This window comes from Megalobrama amblycephala, linkage group LG4 (assembly GCF_018812025.1).
Source record: "Megalobrama amblycephala isolate DHTTF-2021 linkage group LG4, ASM1881202v1, whole genome shotgun sequence".
Taxonomy (NCBI): Eukaryota; Metazoa; Chordata; class Actinopteri; order Cypriniformes; family Xenocyprididae; genus Megalobrama; species Megalobrama amblycephala.
The window spans coordinates 11,916,082-11,933,372 of record NC_063047.1 but is presented as its reverse complement, the minus strand read 5'-3'; the positions used below and the strand labels follow the sequence as shown (position 1 = coordinate 11,933,372).

Below are 17,291 nucleotides of genomic sequence, written 5' to 3'. Positions count from 1 at the left end.
GTTCAGAACAGTCTGTGTAAAAAAAGATGTTCCATTCTGGAACTCTTACAAAATTTCCAAGAAGTTCATTCATTTTGTTACCTCTGTTCCTGGGGTTGTTGACAGTGTCAATCAGCTAACACTCATGTGAACTGTACAAACCCATGAGCTGGTGTGAGGGAGATTCCTTTCGGTGGTGTAACCCAACTCGGTGTCCTGAGGGTGGCTTTGCACATGAGCAAACGCAGAAGCCGCGTGGTTGTTTTTGAAAAGAACAGTTTGAGGTGGAGGAGGGGGACGAGTTTAAAAACTGCAAATAAAGGGGAAATAAACCTGCCTGAACTAGTTTAAGTTTGGTTTGTCACACCATATGTGTGTTTGCATGCTTTTGTTGTGTGTGCAAATATGCTGTACAAAGGAATGGCTTAATCTATGGCATGTTTTACTTGTAAACTGATGTTTTTGGTGTGTCAGTGCCTAAGTAGAGATCCCAGCCCATGTCAAACGTGAGAACAAGACAAACAAACACCATGAGATTTTTGCATTTTTATTACAATGCATATAAAACATTAGGCAGTAGGTCACTCTCTTCAGTCATAAGTACATGTGCGCAATAAATGTTGCCTTATCTGCATGCATCCTTGAGCACACAGAACCTCACTGCAAGCTTTCAAGATATCCATCTTGTCTATATATAACATGTTTTCCTTATATACATATAACTGCTGTTTATGGGCCAATTAAGTGGGTTTTACATGCTTTGCAATTGGGTACCATTCTAGCTGTGGGAAATGGATTAGTTAGATATGCGTTTTTTCATCATTTGTGGAACATAGTGGACAAAAAAAAAAAAGTATATTTTGTTTAGACCAGGACTGTGGTGTACAGAAAGGTAAATTTCCTTCCTTCCTTCTGTTTATGCTCCTTCTATAAAAGCTCCAAAATAAGTGAATAGAGTTGAAACACAAAAATAACGGTAACACTTTACAATAAGGTTCATTTGTTAACATGAACTGCACTTATACAGCATTTATCAATCTTTGTTAATGTTAATTCCAACATTTACTAATACATTATTAAAATCTTGTTAACATTTAATGCACTGTGAACAATCGTATTTTCATTAACTAACGTTAACGAAGATTAGTAAATAGTAACAAATGTATTGCTCATGGTTAGTTCATGTTAGTTAACTAATGTTTAACTAATAAACCTTATTGTAAAGTGTTATCAAAATAACACTCATGTTTTTTGTTGTTGTTGTTTATTTTTGGTGTACAGCGATTTAAGTATCCTCCTGTGCCATAAAGTGTTTATTAGGTTGCCAACCGTGTCATGAAGTTGAGTTGTAACAGCTGCTGGTGTCATTGGTTTACTTGCATTGGCCCATAACAGCATCAGGATCAGATTAATGCTCTGAACATTATAACACTCTAAAAACACTGATTGTGTCTTCATCTTAAGAGTTGGACTTGTAACCTGAAGGTCGCGGGTTCGAGTCTCAGTACTAGCAGGAAATGTAGGTGGGGGGAGTGAATGAACAAGTGCTCTCTTCCTCTCTCATTACCCACAACTGAGGTGCCCTTGAGCAATGCACCTAACGCACCTAACCCCCAATCGCTCCCCAGGCGCCGCAGCAGAAATGGCTGCTTCGGGTGTGTGTCTGTTCAATACTCACTGCTGTTTGTGTGTGTGCACTTGGATGGGTGGGTGAAATGCAGAGCAAAAATTCTGAGTATCAATTCACTTCACCTTAAGGCAGTAATGATCTAATGAGCTTATATTGCATTATCTCCACAGAAACACTTATACACAAACACTGCTCATTCTTCATGAGGTGTCATGAATAAAACCTGTTAGACTAGACAATATATTTATCAAAACATTTTACAATGGAATGACAGAAATCTAACAGTGATGCAGAGTAATGATGCTAAACTAAAACTAAAACCATTTAAAAAAACATTTTTGTTATTTGACAAACTAGATATTCGATATATAAAGATTATATATAAAATAACATAAACACAAAAAACTAAAATTTGAATGAAAATGGAGAATATAAAAATAGCAAATTCAATATTAATATCAATGTTAATAAAAACTATAACAGTATCTAGATGATACTAAAATAACACTGAAGTGATGTAATACCACATTACCAGTATTCTAGAATGACAGGATGTATTTAAATCCATAAAATGAGCTGTTAAAACCAGCCTTGATTTACCTTAAAGTTGCTCCACTTTTTTTGACAGCGTCTTCCTGCCCTTGTAGTTGTTTCAAGTATGCTTTCACTTTATGCTCTTCTTCCTCAAGGGAGATTTTGTTCAGTTGCTCAAAAGTACCCAATAAGTACCCAACAGTTTTTCACAGTGTAAATGTTTTTTATTCTGCTTTTACATAAAAGTGACCCTGCTTATAGCTGTTGACATTTCAAAATATGGCTTCAGCAATTACATCTATGCATAATTTGACATCTTTATATATTTAGTGTGAAGATATTTAGTCCTCTATCACCAATGTGATGTAAACAAACATGAACTATAATGCTAGAAAGTTTTCGACTTGTTCTAGTTAAGTCCAGATTTAATCACAGGATCAGTACTAAAATGAGCAGATGGACACAGAAGAGAGCAAAATAGAAATGAATCATCTTTCCAGTCAAACAACTTCTTTCTTTTCCTGCACATGCAGTACCGAGAATACAACCTGAATGAGCCGTTACTGACTGAGAGTAACAGGGCACCGGCTCTTCTATAGGCTAAATATAAACCTTCATCCACCCAGAGTGTATTAAATATCATGACTATAGGATTCTTCAGAGTAATGGAATGCAGCTCGTCGTCTGCTCACATGATCACCTGAGGGCGGTTCTGCATCTGATGACAATATTTAAAGATGAGACACTACTGTTAGAATGTGACTCATAACAGCCACATATTGGGAGAGACATTTCACAAACGAAAGCTGCCAGCTCATAGTTTTTAGTCACGTCTATTGGCGCTAAATGGCTCTTTATGTTCTCATAAGCATTATTTGTACTGTTACATGTTAATTCATAATAGTCAAAATGTTTGATTCTACTGTAAACGTATATTGAAAAACCTTTTTCTTTAAGACATAATGAAAAAAATCGGAACGTTTTTGTGTTTCTCCTCTGAAAGGTGTGCCAGTAGCTGAGAGAAGGAGACATGCTCAGAATACAGTTACAGCCTGTGTCAATCCTCCGAAGATGGAATCCCCAAACGGTGCTGCTAAATTTAGGCGATGAAAACAGTCTAGCTCTCTGCAGGGCAAGCACACAAATACAGAGATAGACACTGAAGCACAGGGCATCGCATGTACAGACATTGACACATAAGCACGAACACACTGTATAAATACAAATATCTGCTGACTAGGTGGGTAATGTGCTCAAGAAATGTAGCCTGACTGACATCATCTGAATTCCCCCGGAATTCTCATTAATTTCAACAGAACAGCCTCAAACGTTTATCTTTAGTGACATCAGGTGGTCATGTTGTGTAACGGCAATGAAGGAATCCACAAATAGTCTACTGTTGGTGGTGTTTGATTCAGTGCTTTGGAGATACTTTAACCTCACTTCCTTACATTCATTGCTAAGAGAAATAGGAGAAATTTCTGGAGCAAGCTGAGGTTAAATGCCTATTTTAAGTATGTAAAAATGACAAGGTTCCATCAATAACTAATCTAATTTACTGGTTGATCCCTACCAGGAAATAGTCTATTAGCGTCCCAAAGCCTTAACCACTACCTTCCGGTCTCAGTATCAACTGTGGTATGGTTATTATTATTACTATTTAATTTTCAATTAAATAAATATTATGTTATGTTATATTTTGGAATACATTAATATTCTGTTATAGGTATGTCTAATTCCCATTATTAAATTTTGTCGGGATCATTTAGGCACAATATAAGAAAGATAAAAATAGACAACCTTAATAAGATTCAGTTAAATATGGCAGCATATGAAGATTTATTTATAGAGCTCCTTTTCTCCTTTCCCATACCTCTAATATTTCCATCCTTCTACTGTTCTGTGGAGCACAATCCCAGAAGACACCTCAGGCATATATGAGTAAAATCTATCTTCCTATTAATTTCTCCAGAGACAATTCCAGACTTTCTGTTTTTAGTCTTTATTGTATGGCAGCTTTGGCTCTATGTGCCAGATACTGTACACTGTTCTATACAGTCGTGGCACTGCATCTTTCTATAGTAGTTTAGTAGTTTAGCATGTCACATTGCAGCTGAGGGGCTGTTTTATTTTTACAATTAGCATTTGGTCCCAAGTCAAATTCAGAAGGTGTAGCAGAAAAAATGTTTCAAAATCAGGAAACATTGAGGACAATATTTATTAACTAATATATGTATATAATAATTTAACACTTTACAAAAAGGCCTCATTAATTAATGTTAGCTACTGCATTAAATGAGAAATACATACATATTTTTGAAATATCATATTTGTAACACTTTACAGTGTAAATGCATTAACTAACAATGAGCAATACATTAGTTGCAGTATTTATTAATCTTAACAATAAAAGTACAACTATTCATTGTTAGTGCATTTTAGCGTGTAACATAATTTTTTTTATTTTAATGTATTATAAATGTTGAAATTATAATACATCTAATCACATCTAAATGTGATTCATAAATAATATGGTATATTAAAAGGTTATATATATATATATATATATATATATAAACCTTTTAATATACCATATTATTTATGAATCACATTTAGATGTGATTAGATGTGGCATCTATGACTTTATGCCAAATGCATTTTTATGATTTTAAACAAACAAACAAAAATAATTGAATGTGCCATAAAACACTGGGGGCATACTGTGAAATATAATTCTCTCAAAATTGCATAATGAAATTGAGATATATTGAGGGATCTTTTCATTAAGGGACAGTGAAAACATGATGTCATGTCAGCTGTCCATTATGTATGTCTTTTTTCAAAGTCTTTTAAAATCTAAATTTCTAAAATCTTATTTTCCTAACATAAAAGTCATTCCTTAAAACTTAGGTATGTGATTTGTTCAATGATTGCACTAGTTCCTGTAAACTGAAGCAGTATTTAGGGTAAGTTTTGCACTATAAGTGGAAGTGCCCAGGTGAAAAAAGTAAAAATAAAGTACACTTCCATAATGTACTTAAAGTGCTCCTTTTTTGTGCACTAATTTTGTACTTAATATATTAAAAATTCTTCTTTAGTACTTCTTAAGATAATCTTAAGAACATCTAAGTGTACTCAACTGCTATTTTGAGACACCATGAATATGAACTAGAATGTGCTTTTTAACATACTATCTCTGTAGTGAAAAACATGTATTTAGTTACCACTTGTAGTACACTTCAATCTTAAAAACTACTAAAGAAGAATTTTTCATATAAGTACAAAATTAGTGCATGAAAATAGAGCACTTTAAGTACTTTATAGAAGTGTACTTTTTTCACCTGGGTGACCCTGGTTACCCTGCGGTACTAATCGTCTGTTATCTCCCTCTTCGATCTTTCTATAGTCAGTCATTAGACCATCATCATCTATTTTGTCTTGGTACTGTGTGACGCCCTTTCTTTTTGAAAAAAAGAGTCATAATTCTGTTGAATAATTCAAAGCGGTGAAATTGAGAGGCTATAGAGTTTCGACTGGTTATTGTTCCTGGGAGAGGTCGCTGAATGCTAGTAAAAAGTGAACTCTTCATGCACGGTACTCATCACCCGCCAAGTTCTGTTCAGTCAGGCCATGCTCCATTGCTACAACATCATCACCACCATCATCATCATCGCGCACACACACACACACACACACACACACACACACACACACACACACACACACACACACACACACACACACACACACATACACACTTACTTGTGTATGCATGGACACATGCGTGAGGTCACAGAGTGAAGGCCACTCAAGAGGAGAATGCCACGGCATAAACTCATCGCATCTGAAAGTGACGGTAAGATGATTATTACTTTCTATGTGTGTTTTATACATTTTTTTTTCATACCATTTTTAAACATTTGATACTTTGTGTTTATCATACTTTATTCACAGTGTTAAGCCACAACTGATTTACCATTTTAACTTAATAATTTTAATTTTTGTTATAAAAGATTAGCAGCTTTGCAAAGAAGACATACTGTACTTTTCCTTTTCACAGTCTGCCTCAATATTTAAAAATATGATATTGATTTTTGTTATAAAAGATTAGCAGCTTTGCAAAGAATTTATAAAATATGATATCGATTTTTTGATTCTAAAAACATGTTTAGTTACTTGAAAGGAAATTTATATTTTATGCCTTACAATTTTTTATTTTGATGCAAACCTATTGACTTAATCGTATATTTTGTATATGTTAAATGCCAAGATGGTCATGCAGAAAATATGAACTTTAAGTGTGTGTATGTGAACTTATGAACATTACTTTCATTTGTTTGCCCTTTGAACTCTGTAAGAGGACAGTTTGCATTGACACTGAAGATGAAAAGCACCATTGTGTCTATTGTACAACACAACCAAGCATGTAATGACCCGGTCAGCACTTACCGGTCTGGTTACACTGTGGTCACAAACAATACAGCAGACGCTAAACAGCTGCTGGGAACCATGTCTGACCTTTCAGAACTTAACAATGTCTTCTAAACAATGTCTGGAACTTATGTCTTACTCTCTTTATATTTATTTTTTTGTTTTGTTTGCCCTTACAGTGAGCATTGATGTGGATGAAGGTAGGAAGGTTGGCTGCTTTCTGTATGGTTTGTTTTATTTTGTACTGTATGTTAATGACAATGTAAATTTTTTTTTTTTTTTTTTTGTAGGGAAGGACAATGAATTTAGCCTTTACTATGTAGAAGTGGAGGAAAATTCTGAGGAAGGTGAAGAGAAGCAGGCGAGACGAGATGGCAAACGTAGGAGAGAGAGAAATGAAGTTGGCAGGAGAAGAACTTCAGAGAAGAGAACAACTGAGGTGGGCAATAAAAGAGCGGAGAAGAAACACGATAAACGGCACAAAAGAGCAAGGAATGCGGGTGAAAAACATGGAAAAAGGCAAAGAAAAAAGAATGAAGATGCAGAGGAGGCTGAGGAAGAATCCAGCAAGGAGAAAAAGAACATTAAAAATGAAAGAAATAAGACATTAAAGCTGGATGATGAGAAGAAAAAAGATTTGAAGAAAAAGAAAAAGAAGCATGTTAAAAATGAGGAGGATGATGCAAATCATGAAAAGACAAAACAGAAAGATTGTCACGACATGCCCTTGAAGGAAAAGAAAAAGAAAAGAAATAAACCAGAAACTATGTAAGTTTGTATTATTTTGCGACTCATTTTAGCAAATCAATAAATGTATAGCCATAACTTCTGTCAAACTACAACCACACTATGGACTAAATGGAGTCCAAAAGTCTAGGATTTTTTTTTTTTTAATAGAAACCTGAGAAGTTTGTTTAAATAATTTTTTTAAAAGTGTGTTTTAGCTTGTTAGAATATCTTTATCCTTTTGCATTAAAGCAAAAAAAAAAAAAAAAAAAAAAAAAAAAGATTTATTGAAAATTTAGGAAATTCTGAAATTAATGTATATTTTACAATTCAACTTTTCTCCGAAATGGTTTTGCTATTAATATAATTTGCAATGGAAATGCAAAATAGCAAGCATTTCCATTAGTGGTCTCAGACGTTTGAGTCTCACTCAGCATCCATTACCATACCTGCATCCATTTCTCCCTCCCAGCTCAGAGTCTGAGTCTAAATCTGAGTCAGAATCTCAATCTGACTCTGAGTCAGAGTCAAAGGACAATCAGGCATTGGGAGTTTTGGGCTCTCTGACCCCAGAGGAGCTGGAAAAGTTAAAAGAAGCAGTGGACGAAAGGAAAAAGCTAATCATCACACTGAGAGGAAAGCCCTGGCCCATGAGGAAAAAACTACTTATCCTTAGGTACGTCACTGCTGTTTTTATGTGTATGTACACCAGCTTCAAAATGTCAGCAATTTGTGTTCTGTCACAGGGAGTCACAGGAGTTTGTGGAGAAGTATGAAGGGGCTCTGGGAAAGGGCAAAGGCAGGAAGCTCTATGCCTACAAGGTCATGATGATGAAGGTGAGGAGATGAACGCTGTGTGTGAAACTAATGGAGCTGAATATCTCCTTCTACAGTTTCAGAGTGATCATCATTTTTCTTTTTTACTCTAATTGTCAGAAATGGATGAAGTTTCAGCGTGACTTTGAGAACTTCAAGACTGCCTGCATCCCGTGGGAGATGAAGATAAAGGAAATAGAAAGTGTGATGCTTCTTAGTTTGAGCTTCATTGTCTCTCCTGCTGTTTCCCCCCCCCCAATCTTTTCTAATATACAAACAAATTCTTTTTATTTCCTTACAGGCCATTTTGGCTCATCAGTTGCTTCTTACTTCATATTTCTAAGGTGGATGTATGGCATCAATATGATTTTATTTGGACTGACGTTTGGGCTGGTCATGGTTCCAGAGGTGAGAAATATATTAAATATGGCAAAGTTTAAAATGATATACAGTGCACATAAATGAGTACACCCCCTCTGAACAAATACAAAAGATGTATTTTCTTCATGATCACTAATACAATTTATGGAAAGATGGCAAAACTAAAATGTATTAAACATATACATAATAAAAACTGTGAAATATATGTCATTAATAGCCATAAAATAAGTAAATTAGCCAATTTTGTTTAAATGAGTACACCCTAGATGACCTCCATAATTTTGAATATACTGATCTGACCCTTCTTGGCACAGACAAGTTCATGACAAATTGTCACATCTGTCCTGTTTAACTCCTGGATGATGAGCTCCTTAAATGCCCTGATCTTTAATGGGGAGTGTTGCTCAACTCGTCTCTAAAGAATCCCCCACAGGCGCTCAAGAGTGTTAACATTTCAAGTTTGTGTAGTGGTGTGGGAATTCATGACAGCACTGATAAAGCACAACTCCCTCACACCTTCAGCACTCATACATCCCTAAGAGCTTTACTACCACTGAACTTTACTGTGGGAACCAGGCACTTCTCAGGTACTCCTCCTCTAGCAACACCATAACATTTTGGATGCTGTTAGATCCAAAATGATTAAATTGGATGCATGAGAGCAGAGTGTTGATTCCCAGAATCTATATTTTGTAAATTTTGGCTTTGGAAATGACTGACTTTATTGTGCTTTGGCTACAGTAGGTAGTTCCAGCGAGAACAACAACCATGCATGTCATTTCTGCAGGCTGCATCTTACTCTGTGAGATAAACAGTCACTCTTTTCATAGCTTTTGCTGGCTCTGAGACACTCGCTTGGTATTTCTCCTGCTCTTTGTCTAGTAAAAAATTCATCACTAAATGAAAGCTTAAAATGAAGGCCTAATTATTTCAGGGGCCTTGTCACAAGTCCATTGTTTTTGAATGTCTGTGTTACTTTTGCTATATTTTCACACTTAAAACAATGATTTGGTAATCCTCTTGTGCCACTGTCCTCTTCTGTGCTAAAGAAATGAGTCTCCTGACAGTTCTTTCCCAAGTGCTTCCATTGTTGTCAGCATGAAGTCTGAGAATGATTCAGTGGGTTATATAACACTTTTAGAAATTACTTCTCTTTAAATGTTTTGGTTCAACATACTTACCTGTTGATCAAACATTGCCTTAAACTTACAACAGAATTTTTTGTTTTTGTTTTATTTAGTAACTTTTAGGAGGGTGTACTCATTTTTGCTGCACAACATTTTATCACCTTGATAAGAAAATCTTATTTTCCTGAATAATTTTGACATGCTTCTTTGGTAATTGATTAAGCAGACTTGCTGGAACATTATATCTCTAAAGAACCCTAACAAGTCTTCTAAGTAATTGAGTAATTGCTGATTTTCAGAAGTTTCAGAGGGGGTGTACTCATTTATGCTGTGCACTGTAAAATATTAGTAATGAAGACCACAGTATTTCCTTCAATGTAACCAGCTCATTCTTAAATGTATTACAATCTCATTCACTTTCCAGGCTCTTATGGGGAAACCGTATGGCAGTTTACCCAGAAAGACCGTGCCCAGAGCGGAAGAGGCCGGTGCCATGAATTTTGCAGTCTTATGGGATTTTGGGGTAAAGATTTTATATGATTACCTTTCAAAAAGTCAGTAAGATTTTTTTTAAAGACATAATATTTTTAGCCAGCAAGGACACATTAAATTGATTAAAAGTGCCGTAGAACGTCTTTTCAAAAGATGTAATATAAGTCTAAGGTGTCCCCTGAATGTGACTGTGAAGTTTCAGCTCAAAATACCCCATAGATTTTTTTTAATTCATTTTTTTTTTAACTGCCTATTTCGGGGCATCATTAACTATGCACCGATTCAGGCTGCGCGGCCCCTTTAAATCTCTCGCTCCCTGCCCTCCCGAGCTCTCGACTATAAGTGCAGTTATACAGTGCATAAACAAAGTTCACACAGCTAATGTAACCCTCAAACGGATCTTAACAAGATGTTCGTCATTCATGCTGCATGCATGCATCGATTCCTGTGAGTATAGTATTTATTTGGATGTTTACATTTGATTCTGAATGAGTTTGAGGCTATATGCTCTGTGGCTAGCGGGCTAATGCTACACTGTTGGAGAGATTTACAAAGAATGAATTGTGTTTATGAATTATACAGACTGCAAGTGTTTAAAAATTTGCATTGCATTTAGAAAGACAATTTAGAAATATCACTAAAAATATCATGTAATCATGGATAATAACATGTCAGTTATTATTGCTCCATCTGCCATTTTTCGCTATTGTCCTTGCTTGCTTACCTAGTCTGATGATTCAGCTGTGCACATCCAGACGTTAATACTGGCTGCCCTTGTCTAATGCCTTGAATATGGGCTGGCATATGCAAATATTGGGGTCATACAGATTAATGATCCCGACTGTTACGTAACAGTCGGTGTTATGTTAAGATTCGCCTGTTTTCCGGAGGTCTTTTAAACAAATGAGATTTATATAAGAAGGAGGAAGCAATGGAGTTTGAAACTCAACGTATGTTTTTTTCATGTACTGAACTCTTGTTATTCAACTATGCCGAGGTAAATTCAATTTTTGATTCTAGGGCACCTTTAAAGACAAAAAAATGTATTTAAAAATAAATGCTGTTCTTTTGAATTTTCTATTCATCAAAAAACAAACAAACAAACAATCAAAAAAAAAACCTTGATAATAATAAGAAATGTTTCTTGAGCACCAAATCAGCATATTAGGATGATTTCTGAAGTATTATGTGACACTGAAGACTGGAGTAATGATGCTGAAAAATTCAGCTTTGCCAAAACAGGAATAAATTACAATTAAAAATATATTAAAATAGAAAACATTTATTTTAATTTATATTAATATTTACTGTTTTGATCAAATAAATGCAGCCTTGGTGAGCATAAAATCTACTAATTGCAAATCTTACTGACTCAAAGTTTTGAATGTTTATAGTGTATATACCTCACAGTCCAACACTTGTTTTTATTTTTGTTTCAGGGCTATGCTAAGTACTCTGTCCTCTTCTATGGCTACTACAACAACCAGCGGGCCATTGGGTGGCTCAAGTTCCGTATGCCTCTCTCCTACTTCCTGGTGGGAGTGGGCACAGTGGCATATAGCTACATGGTGGTAATCAGGACGTGAGTGATAACAGTCTATTGTATAGTGGCTTGTTTAGCCTTTATAATTATACTCGTAATGTCTATATCAGAAACCTTTATGTTGAGTGTGTCCATAAGCACCTTTCTGCCACTTAGTTTATACACAAAACATTTCTTTATTGATTTCCTCTCTCTTACCGAACAGTATGGCCCGCAATGCCAATGAAGAAGGTGGCGGAGATGACACCAGCTTTAATTTCAGTTGGAAGACATTTACTAGCTGGGATTACCTCATTGGAAATCCTGAGACAGCAGACAACAAGTTTGCCTCCATCACCACTAGCTTTAAGGTGTGTTTCTCTTTTTTTTTCCTTGTGCTGGCCCCAAATCCATTTTGTCCATAAAAAGAAGATAAAAATTCCATAAAAATTTTGTTCAGAGCTGTAAGCATCCTATGCAGTCAAAAAAGACCATGAACTGATAAGAAGCTGCAAAAAATCATAATTATGATATAAAATATTTAAGAGAATAAGAAAAATGAAAAAAATCCTAAAATGAAATTATAAGCCATAACTATGACATAAAAATGTTAAATTATGAAATTAGGCTAAAATTATGTGATAGTTATAATCAAAAGTGACTTGTCATATTTATGTCATATTGATGACTTTTTTTTCACAATTTGGACTTTTTGTCATAATTTTGACTTTTTATGACATAATACGTAATAATAATTATCATAGCTTTGAATTTTTATCTAATAATTTAAAATTATCTAATAATTGTGACTTTGTATGTCGTAATTTCTACATTTTCTCATAATTATGATACCAAAAGCATGATTTTTTTCTGAAATGGGCTTTCATATCAGACAGACAAGTATATTAACAAATAAATGCCACATTTACATCAATGATGCCTATTCAGTGTTTAGAGATTATGCTATACCTTCTATACCTTCACATGCAAAAAAAAGCATTTAAACAGAAGTCTTAAAGGCACAGCATAAAACAGCCTGTTTCTGAGTCAGAAAGAGGATGGAAAATGTTAATGAAAAAATAAATTATGTCTGTTTTTGCCACCATAAAACCTCAAATAACATCTTAAGGGGAGGGGTGGGGGGGGGCTTATTCTTCAGAGGCGGAAAATAAATAAAAAAGATATGACCCCTTTGATATGGCCTCTCTTGGCTTCATAATAAATTCAGCGCTTTAACAGGAGACCATTGTGGAGGAGCAAGAGAGCAGAAAAGATGACAACATCCACCTGACAAGATTCCTTAGAGTGCTGGCCAACTTCCTGGTGCTCTGCTGTCTGGCAGGGAGTGGGTACTTGATCTACTTTGTAGTACGCAGGTCTCAGAAGTTCGCTCTGGAGGGACTAGAGAACTACGGCTGGTGGGAGAGAAATGAGGTCAGACTCATGTAACAATGCACAATGGTAATCCTCTTGTTAATCAATAAAAATGAATGTGTTGAATGATTGTATGGTTTTACATACCTTCAGGTTAACATGGTGATGTCTCTGTTGGGAATGTTCTGTCCGATGCTGTTTGATGTAATCAGCACTTTAGAGAACTATCATCCACGCATCGCCCTCCAGTGGCAGCTGGGACGCATATTCGCCCTTTTCCTGGGAAACCTCTACACGTTCATCATCGCTCTCATGGATGCCATCCAACTAAAGGTAGAGCTTCATTTAACAAAGACTAAAGCCCTCACAGTCTCATCTTCAGTATTTCTGTTGTACAGAATAGCAATGATTTCCATCATTCCAGCTCCCCTTGAGACACAGAATCTGCGCTAAATCATCTTCTTATGAAGGTCGTTTATTCTCCTAACTGTCACATATTTTCAAGAGGGCAGAAGAGGAGATTGTGAAGAAGAATATGACAATCTGGCAGGCTAACCTGTACAACGGGACTGTGCCAGACAATTCGACTGCTCTTCCGATCACGGTGCACCCTGCTGATGTTCCCAGAGGGCCCTGCTGGGAGACAATGGTGGGACAGGTACTGGGGAAGAGTGCTTCAATTCAATTCACTTCAAATGTAATTGTATAGCTCTTTTAACATTACAAATTCCAGTACAACTGGAACACAATATGTTCCAAAGCAGCATTAAAAAAATGTTGTATAACGTCTAATTAACCTCCAGTGAGCAAAATGTGGTATAAACTTTAGAATTTTAGAGTTAACTTTAGAGTTTTCCCAAACACTCCCCCATCTTGAGTTGTTTGTACAAGTTAAGCAATCCTAACCCAAAATCACACCATTTGTTGAGCTGAAAATGTACACAGCCGTCTTAAATTAGTCTAAGACACTGGTGAGGTGGCTATTAATGACTTCTATACAAACATTTCAGCCTGTTTTTAAGATTTACGCATTTCAGTTATTTGACAAATTTCCAGTGAATTAAACTTTAGTTCAAAAGTTTGGGGTCTGGTTTCAAAAATATATAAATTAATTATTTTATTCAGCAGTGACACATTAAATTGATCAAACATGACAATAAAGACTTGCATTTTTACAAAAGATTTTGATTTCTAATAAATACTGTTCTTTTGAACTTTCTATTCATTGAAGAATCCTTTGACATCCGTTTCCACAAAAATATCAAGCAGCACAACTGTTTTCAACATTTCTAATTATTATCAATGCGTTTCATCAGCACCAAACCAGATTTCTGGAATGGTTTCTAAAGAATCATGTGACACTGAAACTGAAAATTTAGCATTGCCATCACATGAATAAATTACATTTTAATATATATGTATATTTATTCATTAAAATTTTTTAAATTCTAATAATATTTCGCAATATTACTGGTTTTACTGTATTTTTGATAAAATAAATGCAGTCTTGGTGAGCATAAACGTAAAAAAAATCTTACCAACCCTAAACGGTAGTGCAAGTATAATACAGTAATGTTGCAAAATATTATAATTTAAAATTTACAATGTATGTACGTGTGTGTGTGTATATATATATATATATATATATATATATATATATATATATATATATATATATATATATATATATATATATATATATATATATATATATACAAATTGCAATATTACTGTTTTTACTGTATTTTTGATCAAATAAATGCAGTCTTGGTGAGCAAAAAAGACTCTTTTTATAAATGTTAAAATCTTACCGACCGTAAACGAGTATAATATTTGTAAATATATGTATTTCATTAAAATTATTGAAAAATATAATTACAAAAAAAAAACTAAAAACTAAATACAGTTTGGTAATTGGCAAATACATATGCTTTGGCATTAATTTGATCATCTACTCAGAATAAAGTTATACTTTAAATTAGATTTATATATAAATATTCATTTGTATATTGAACAAACATTGAGTGTATGTTTAAACAAATAAACAAAAAAAGTTTTAAAATAAAGTGTTAAATTAATATAATGCTTTACATAAAATGGTTATAGATTATCAGCATCCTCTGCGTCTACAGGAATTTGTTCGTCTCATCATTTCTGACACAATGACGACTTACATCACTCTGCTTATTGGGGATTTCTTCCGTGCCGTACTGGTGCGATTCCTAAACAACTGCTGGTGCTGGGATTTGGAGTTTGGCTTTGTGAGTATCCACAGCACATGCAGAAGTCAGTATCAAGGATTCCCTCTCATTTATAACTGAAGTGTGCTTTCTTCATTAGCCATCCTACTCAGAGTTTGACGTCAGTGGGAATGTTCTGGGGCTGATCTTCAACCAGGGAATGATCTGGTGAGCAATATCACCATATTATGTAGCATGTTTTCTTCCTTTCAAAAGGAAACCAGTATACCTCCAAATCTCATCAAATCTTTGTCAATGTGTATGTGTGTATCAGGATGGGGGCGTTCTATGCTCCATGTCTTCCAGCATTAAATCTTCTACGGCTTCACGTGTCCATGTACCTGCAATGTTGGGCGGTGATGTGCTGTAATGTGCCTCAGGAACGGGTCTTCAAAGCTTCAGGCTCCAATAACTTCTACATGGCCATGCTGCTGGTCATCCTGTTCCTTTCTACATTGCCTGCTATATACACCATTGTCTCCATTCCACCCTCCTTCGACTGCGGACCCTTCAGGTTCTGAACATTTATGTATGAATCAGGAATGGTGGGGATTATGGAGAAATCTACAGTAGTCAACATTTGATGTGGATCAAAAAAGTTCATCAAAGTTGTCCTAAGAACTAAGTTGTCCTAAGAAGAAGGTTTTAGGACAACTTTGATGAAAGGTTTAGATCCACTTCAAATGTTGACTACTATATTTAGAATTGAGTAGCTAATAGCTAGTGTTTCAAAATTGGTCAGTGTGGTGAAAGCTTTTAATCTCTTAAATATAAATATAAATATAAATACAAAGACTTTAGAGATATTGGCTATTAGATATTTCTGTATGTGTATATGTATTTAGTTAAAAAGTAAAATTTGCACGAGTATGAATGATTGGAGGTGTGCCTACAAGTCAAGTCTTGCAATGGCGGATCTTTAACACTAGAGTGCAGGAGAGTGCAGGTTTTCTCACATCCTTTTTTCCCTCCCTAAAAACAGCACAAAATACGGTTATTATAACTTGAAGAGTTTATGTAAAGTCGGCAAAAATAAATAAAAAGAAAGACAGAAATAAACATAAAAATAAATAAAAGCATCGACATATTTACAATCATCCTCTCAGGGAACCAGAGTTACGTTGAGTAACATAGAGATTTTTTTCTGCAGTGGGAAAAACCGCATGTTTGACGTGATTCAGGAAACCTTGGAGACAGACTTCCCTGCCTGGTTCGGAAAAGTGTTCAGCTATGTCTCGAACCCCGGACTGGTGCTGCCCTTTCTTCTGCTCTTGGTGTAAGTGGGAATGTCTCTAAAAACATCCATATGATTTTCCTGTAACTTACTTCTGTGAATATGTGTGTAATGGTAGCCGCCGTTTTTTCCTGTCATTTTAGTCTTGCGATATATTATCTGCAGTCCACTTCTAAAACATACAAAAGGGTAAACATGGAGCTGAAAAAGAAACTTCAAACAGTAAGTTGGGAAGTTCAAATGTCTCTTCAAATGTTCCTTACAGTAAATGTTACAGTTAGCCTACATGAGCAGATGACATTATGTAAATTTACCACTAGGTGGAAGCACTAACATTGAGCTAGCATAAAATTTTTTAATTTAAATTATTATTATTATTATTTCACATAGACCAAAATATATTTCATATTATTTCAATTTAATTTTATCTCTGCTCACTACTTTTATAAAATCTGTAGGTCATTTATTGTCATGTTACTGAATTTCTCCAATTCTGTATTTACAGCAAAATGAGGAAAACAAGAAAAAGAACAAACTTGCAGCCTTAAAGGCAGCCAATGAACTGGAGCAGGCGAGGAAAGGAGGAGAACAACACAGCAACAGCGATTTGGGTGAGAGCACACTGAACGGGTCACAGCTCCCATCAGTCAATGCACTAGACAGGATCTTGGAACCGGTGCAGGGAAACTTTCCATTAATGTTGAAGAGTTAATGTGCTGTGTTTGGACAACAGGTGGCCACAGTCTTAAAACAACATGCCCTTGTTTCTGTATAACATTGTTCTGAGACAGCAGTTGAAAGGTCT

The 17,291-nt window shown here is 35.2% G+C and overlaps 1 protein-coding gene and 1 long non-coding RNA gene across 8 annotated transcripts in view; one reads left to right on the top strand and one right to left on the bottom strand.

The window, feature by feature from the left end:
* Positions 1-2,621: 2,621 nt before the first annotated feature.
* LOC125266677 lies at positions 2,622-15,735 on the bottom strand. 4 transcript variants are annotated; one of them, XR_007184534.1, is made up of 7 exons: positions 15,594-15,735; positions 15,187-15,417; positions 13,569-13,645; positions 13,160-13,399; positions 12,926-13,053; positions 5,906-5,987; positions 2,622-3,268 (listed from the first exon to the last, which is right to left on the bottom strand). It is a non-coding gene; the product is annotated as an uncharacterized LOC125266677 (long non-coding RNA). The 4 variants fall into 4 exon arrangements; XR_007184532.1 differs by having other exon boundaries at positions 2,623-3,268; positions 13,569-13,673; XR_007184535.1 differs by having other exon boundaries at positions 2,625-3,268; positions 13,160-13,291.
* LOC125266668 overlaps positions 5,436-17,291 on the top strand; it is a 27,195-nt gene continuing 15,339 nt past the window's right edge. For 3 of the 4 annotated variants that reach the window (XR_007184531.1, XM_048187546.1, XM_048187545.1), the window contains exons 1-18: positions 6,018-6,774; positions 6,865-7,342; positions 7,773-7,976; positions 8,047-8,137; positions 8,237-8,318; positions 8,418-8,524; positions 10,049-10,147; positions 11,556-11,698; positions 11,865-12,009; positions 12,878-13,072; positions 13,166-13,345; positions 13,518-13,670; positions 15,145-15,273; positions 15,353-15,420; positions 15,527-15,766; positions 16,403-16,528; positions 16,630-16,708; positions 16,992-17,097. Coding sequence is in view for 3 of the 4 variants with exons in the window: in XM_048187546.1 (XP_048043503.1) it covers positions 6,573-6,774; positions 6,865-7,342; positions 7,773-7,976; positions 8,047-8,137; positions 8,237-8,318; positions 8,418-8,524; positions 10,049-10,147; positions 11,556-11,698; positions 11,865-12,009; positions 12,878-13,072; positions 13,166-13,345; positions 13,518-13,670; positions 15,145-15,273; positions 15,353-15,420; positions 15,527-15,766; positions 16,403-16,528; positions 16,630-16,708; positions 16,992-17,097 (2,827 nt within the window). In the remaining variant the exon portion in view is untranslated. The other variant, XM_048187547.1, reaches the window with a different exon arrangement.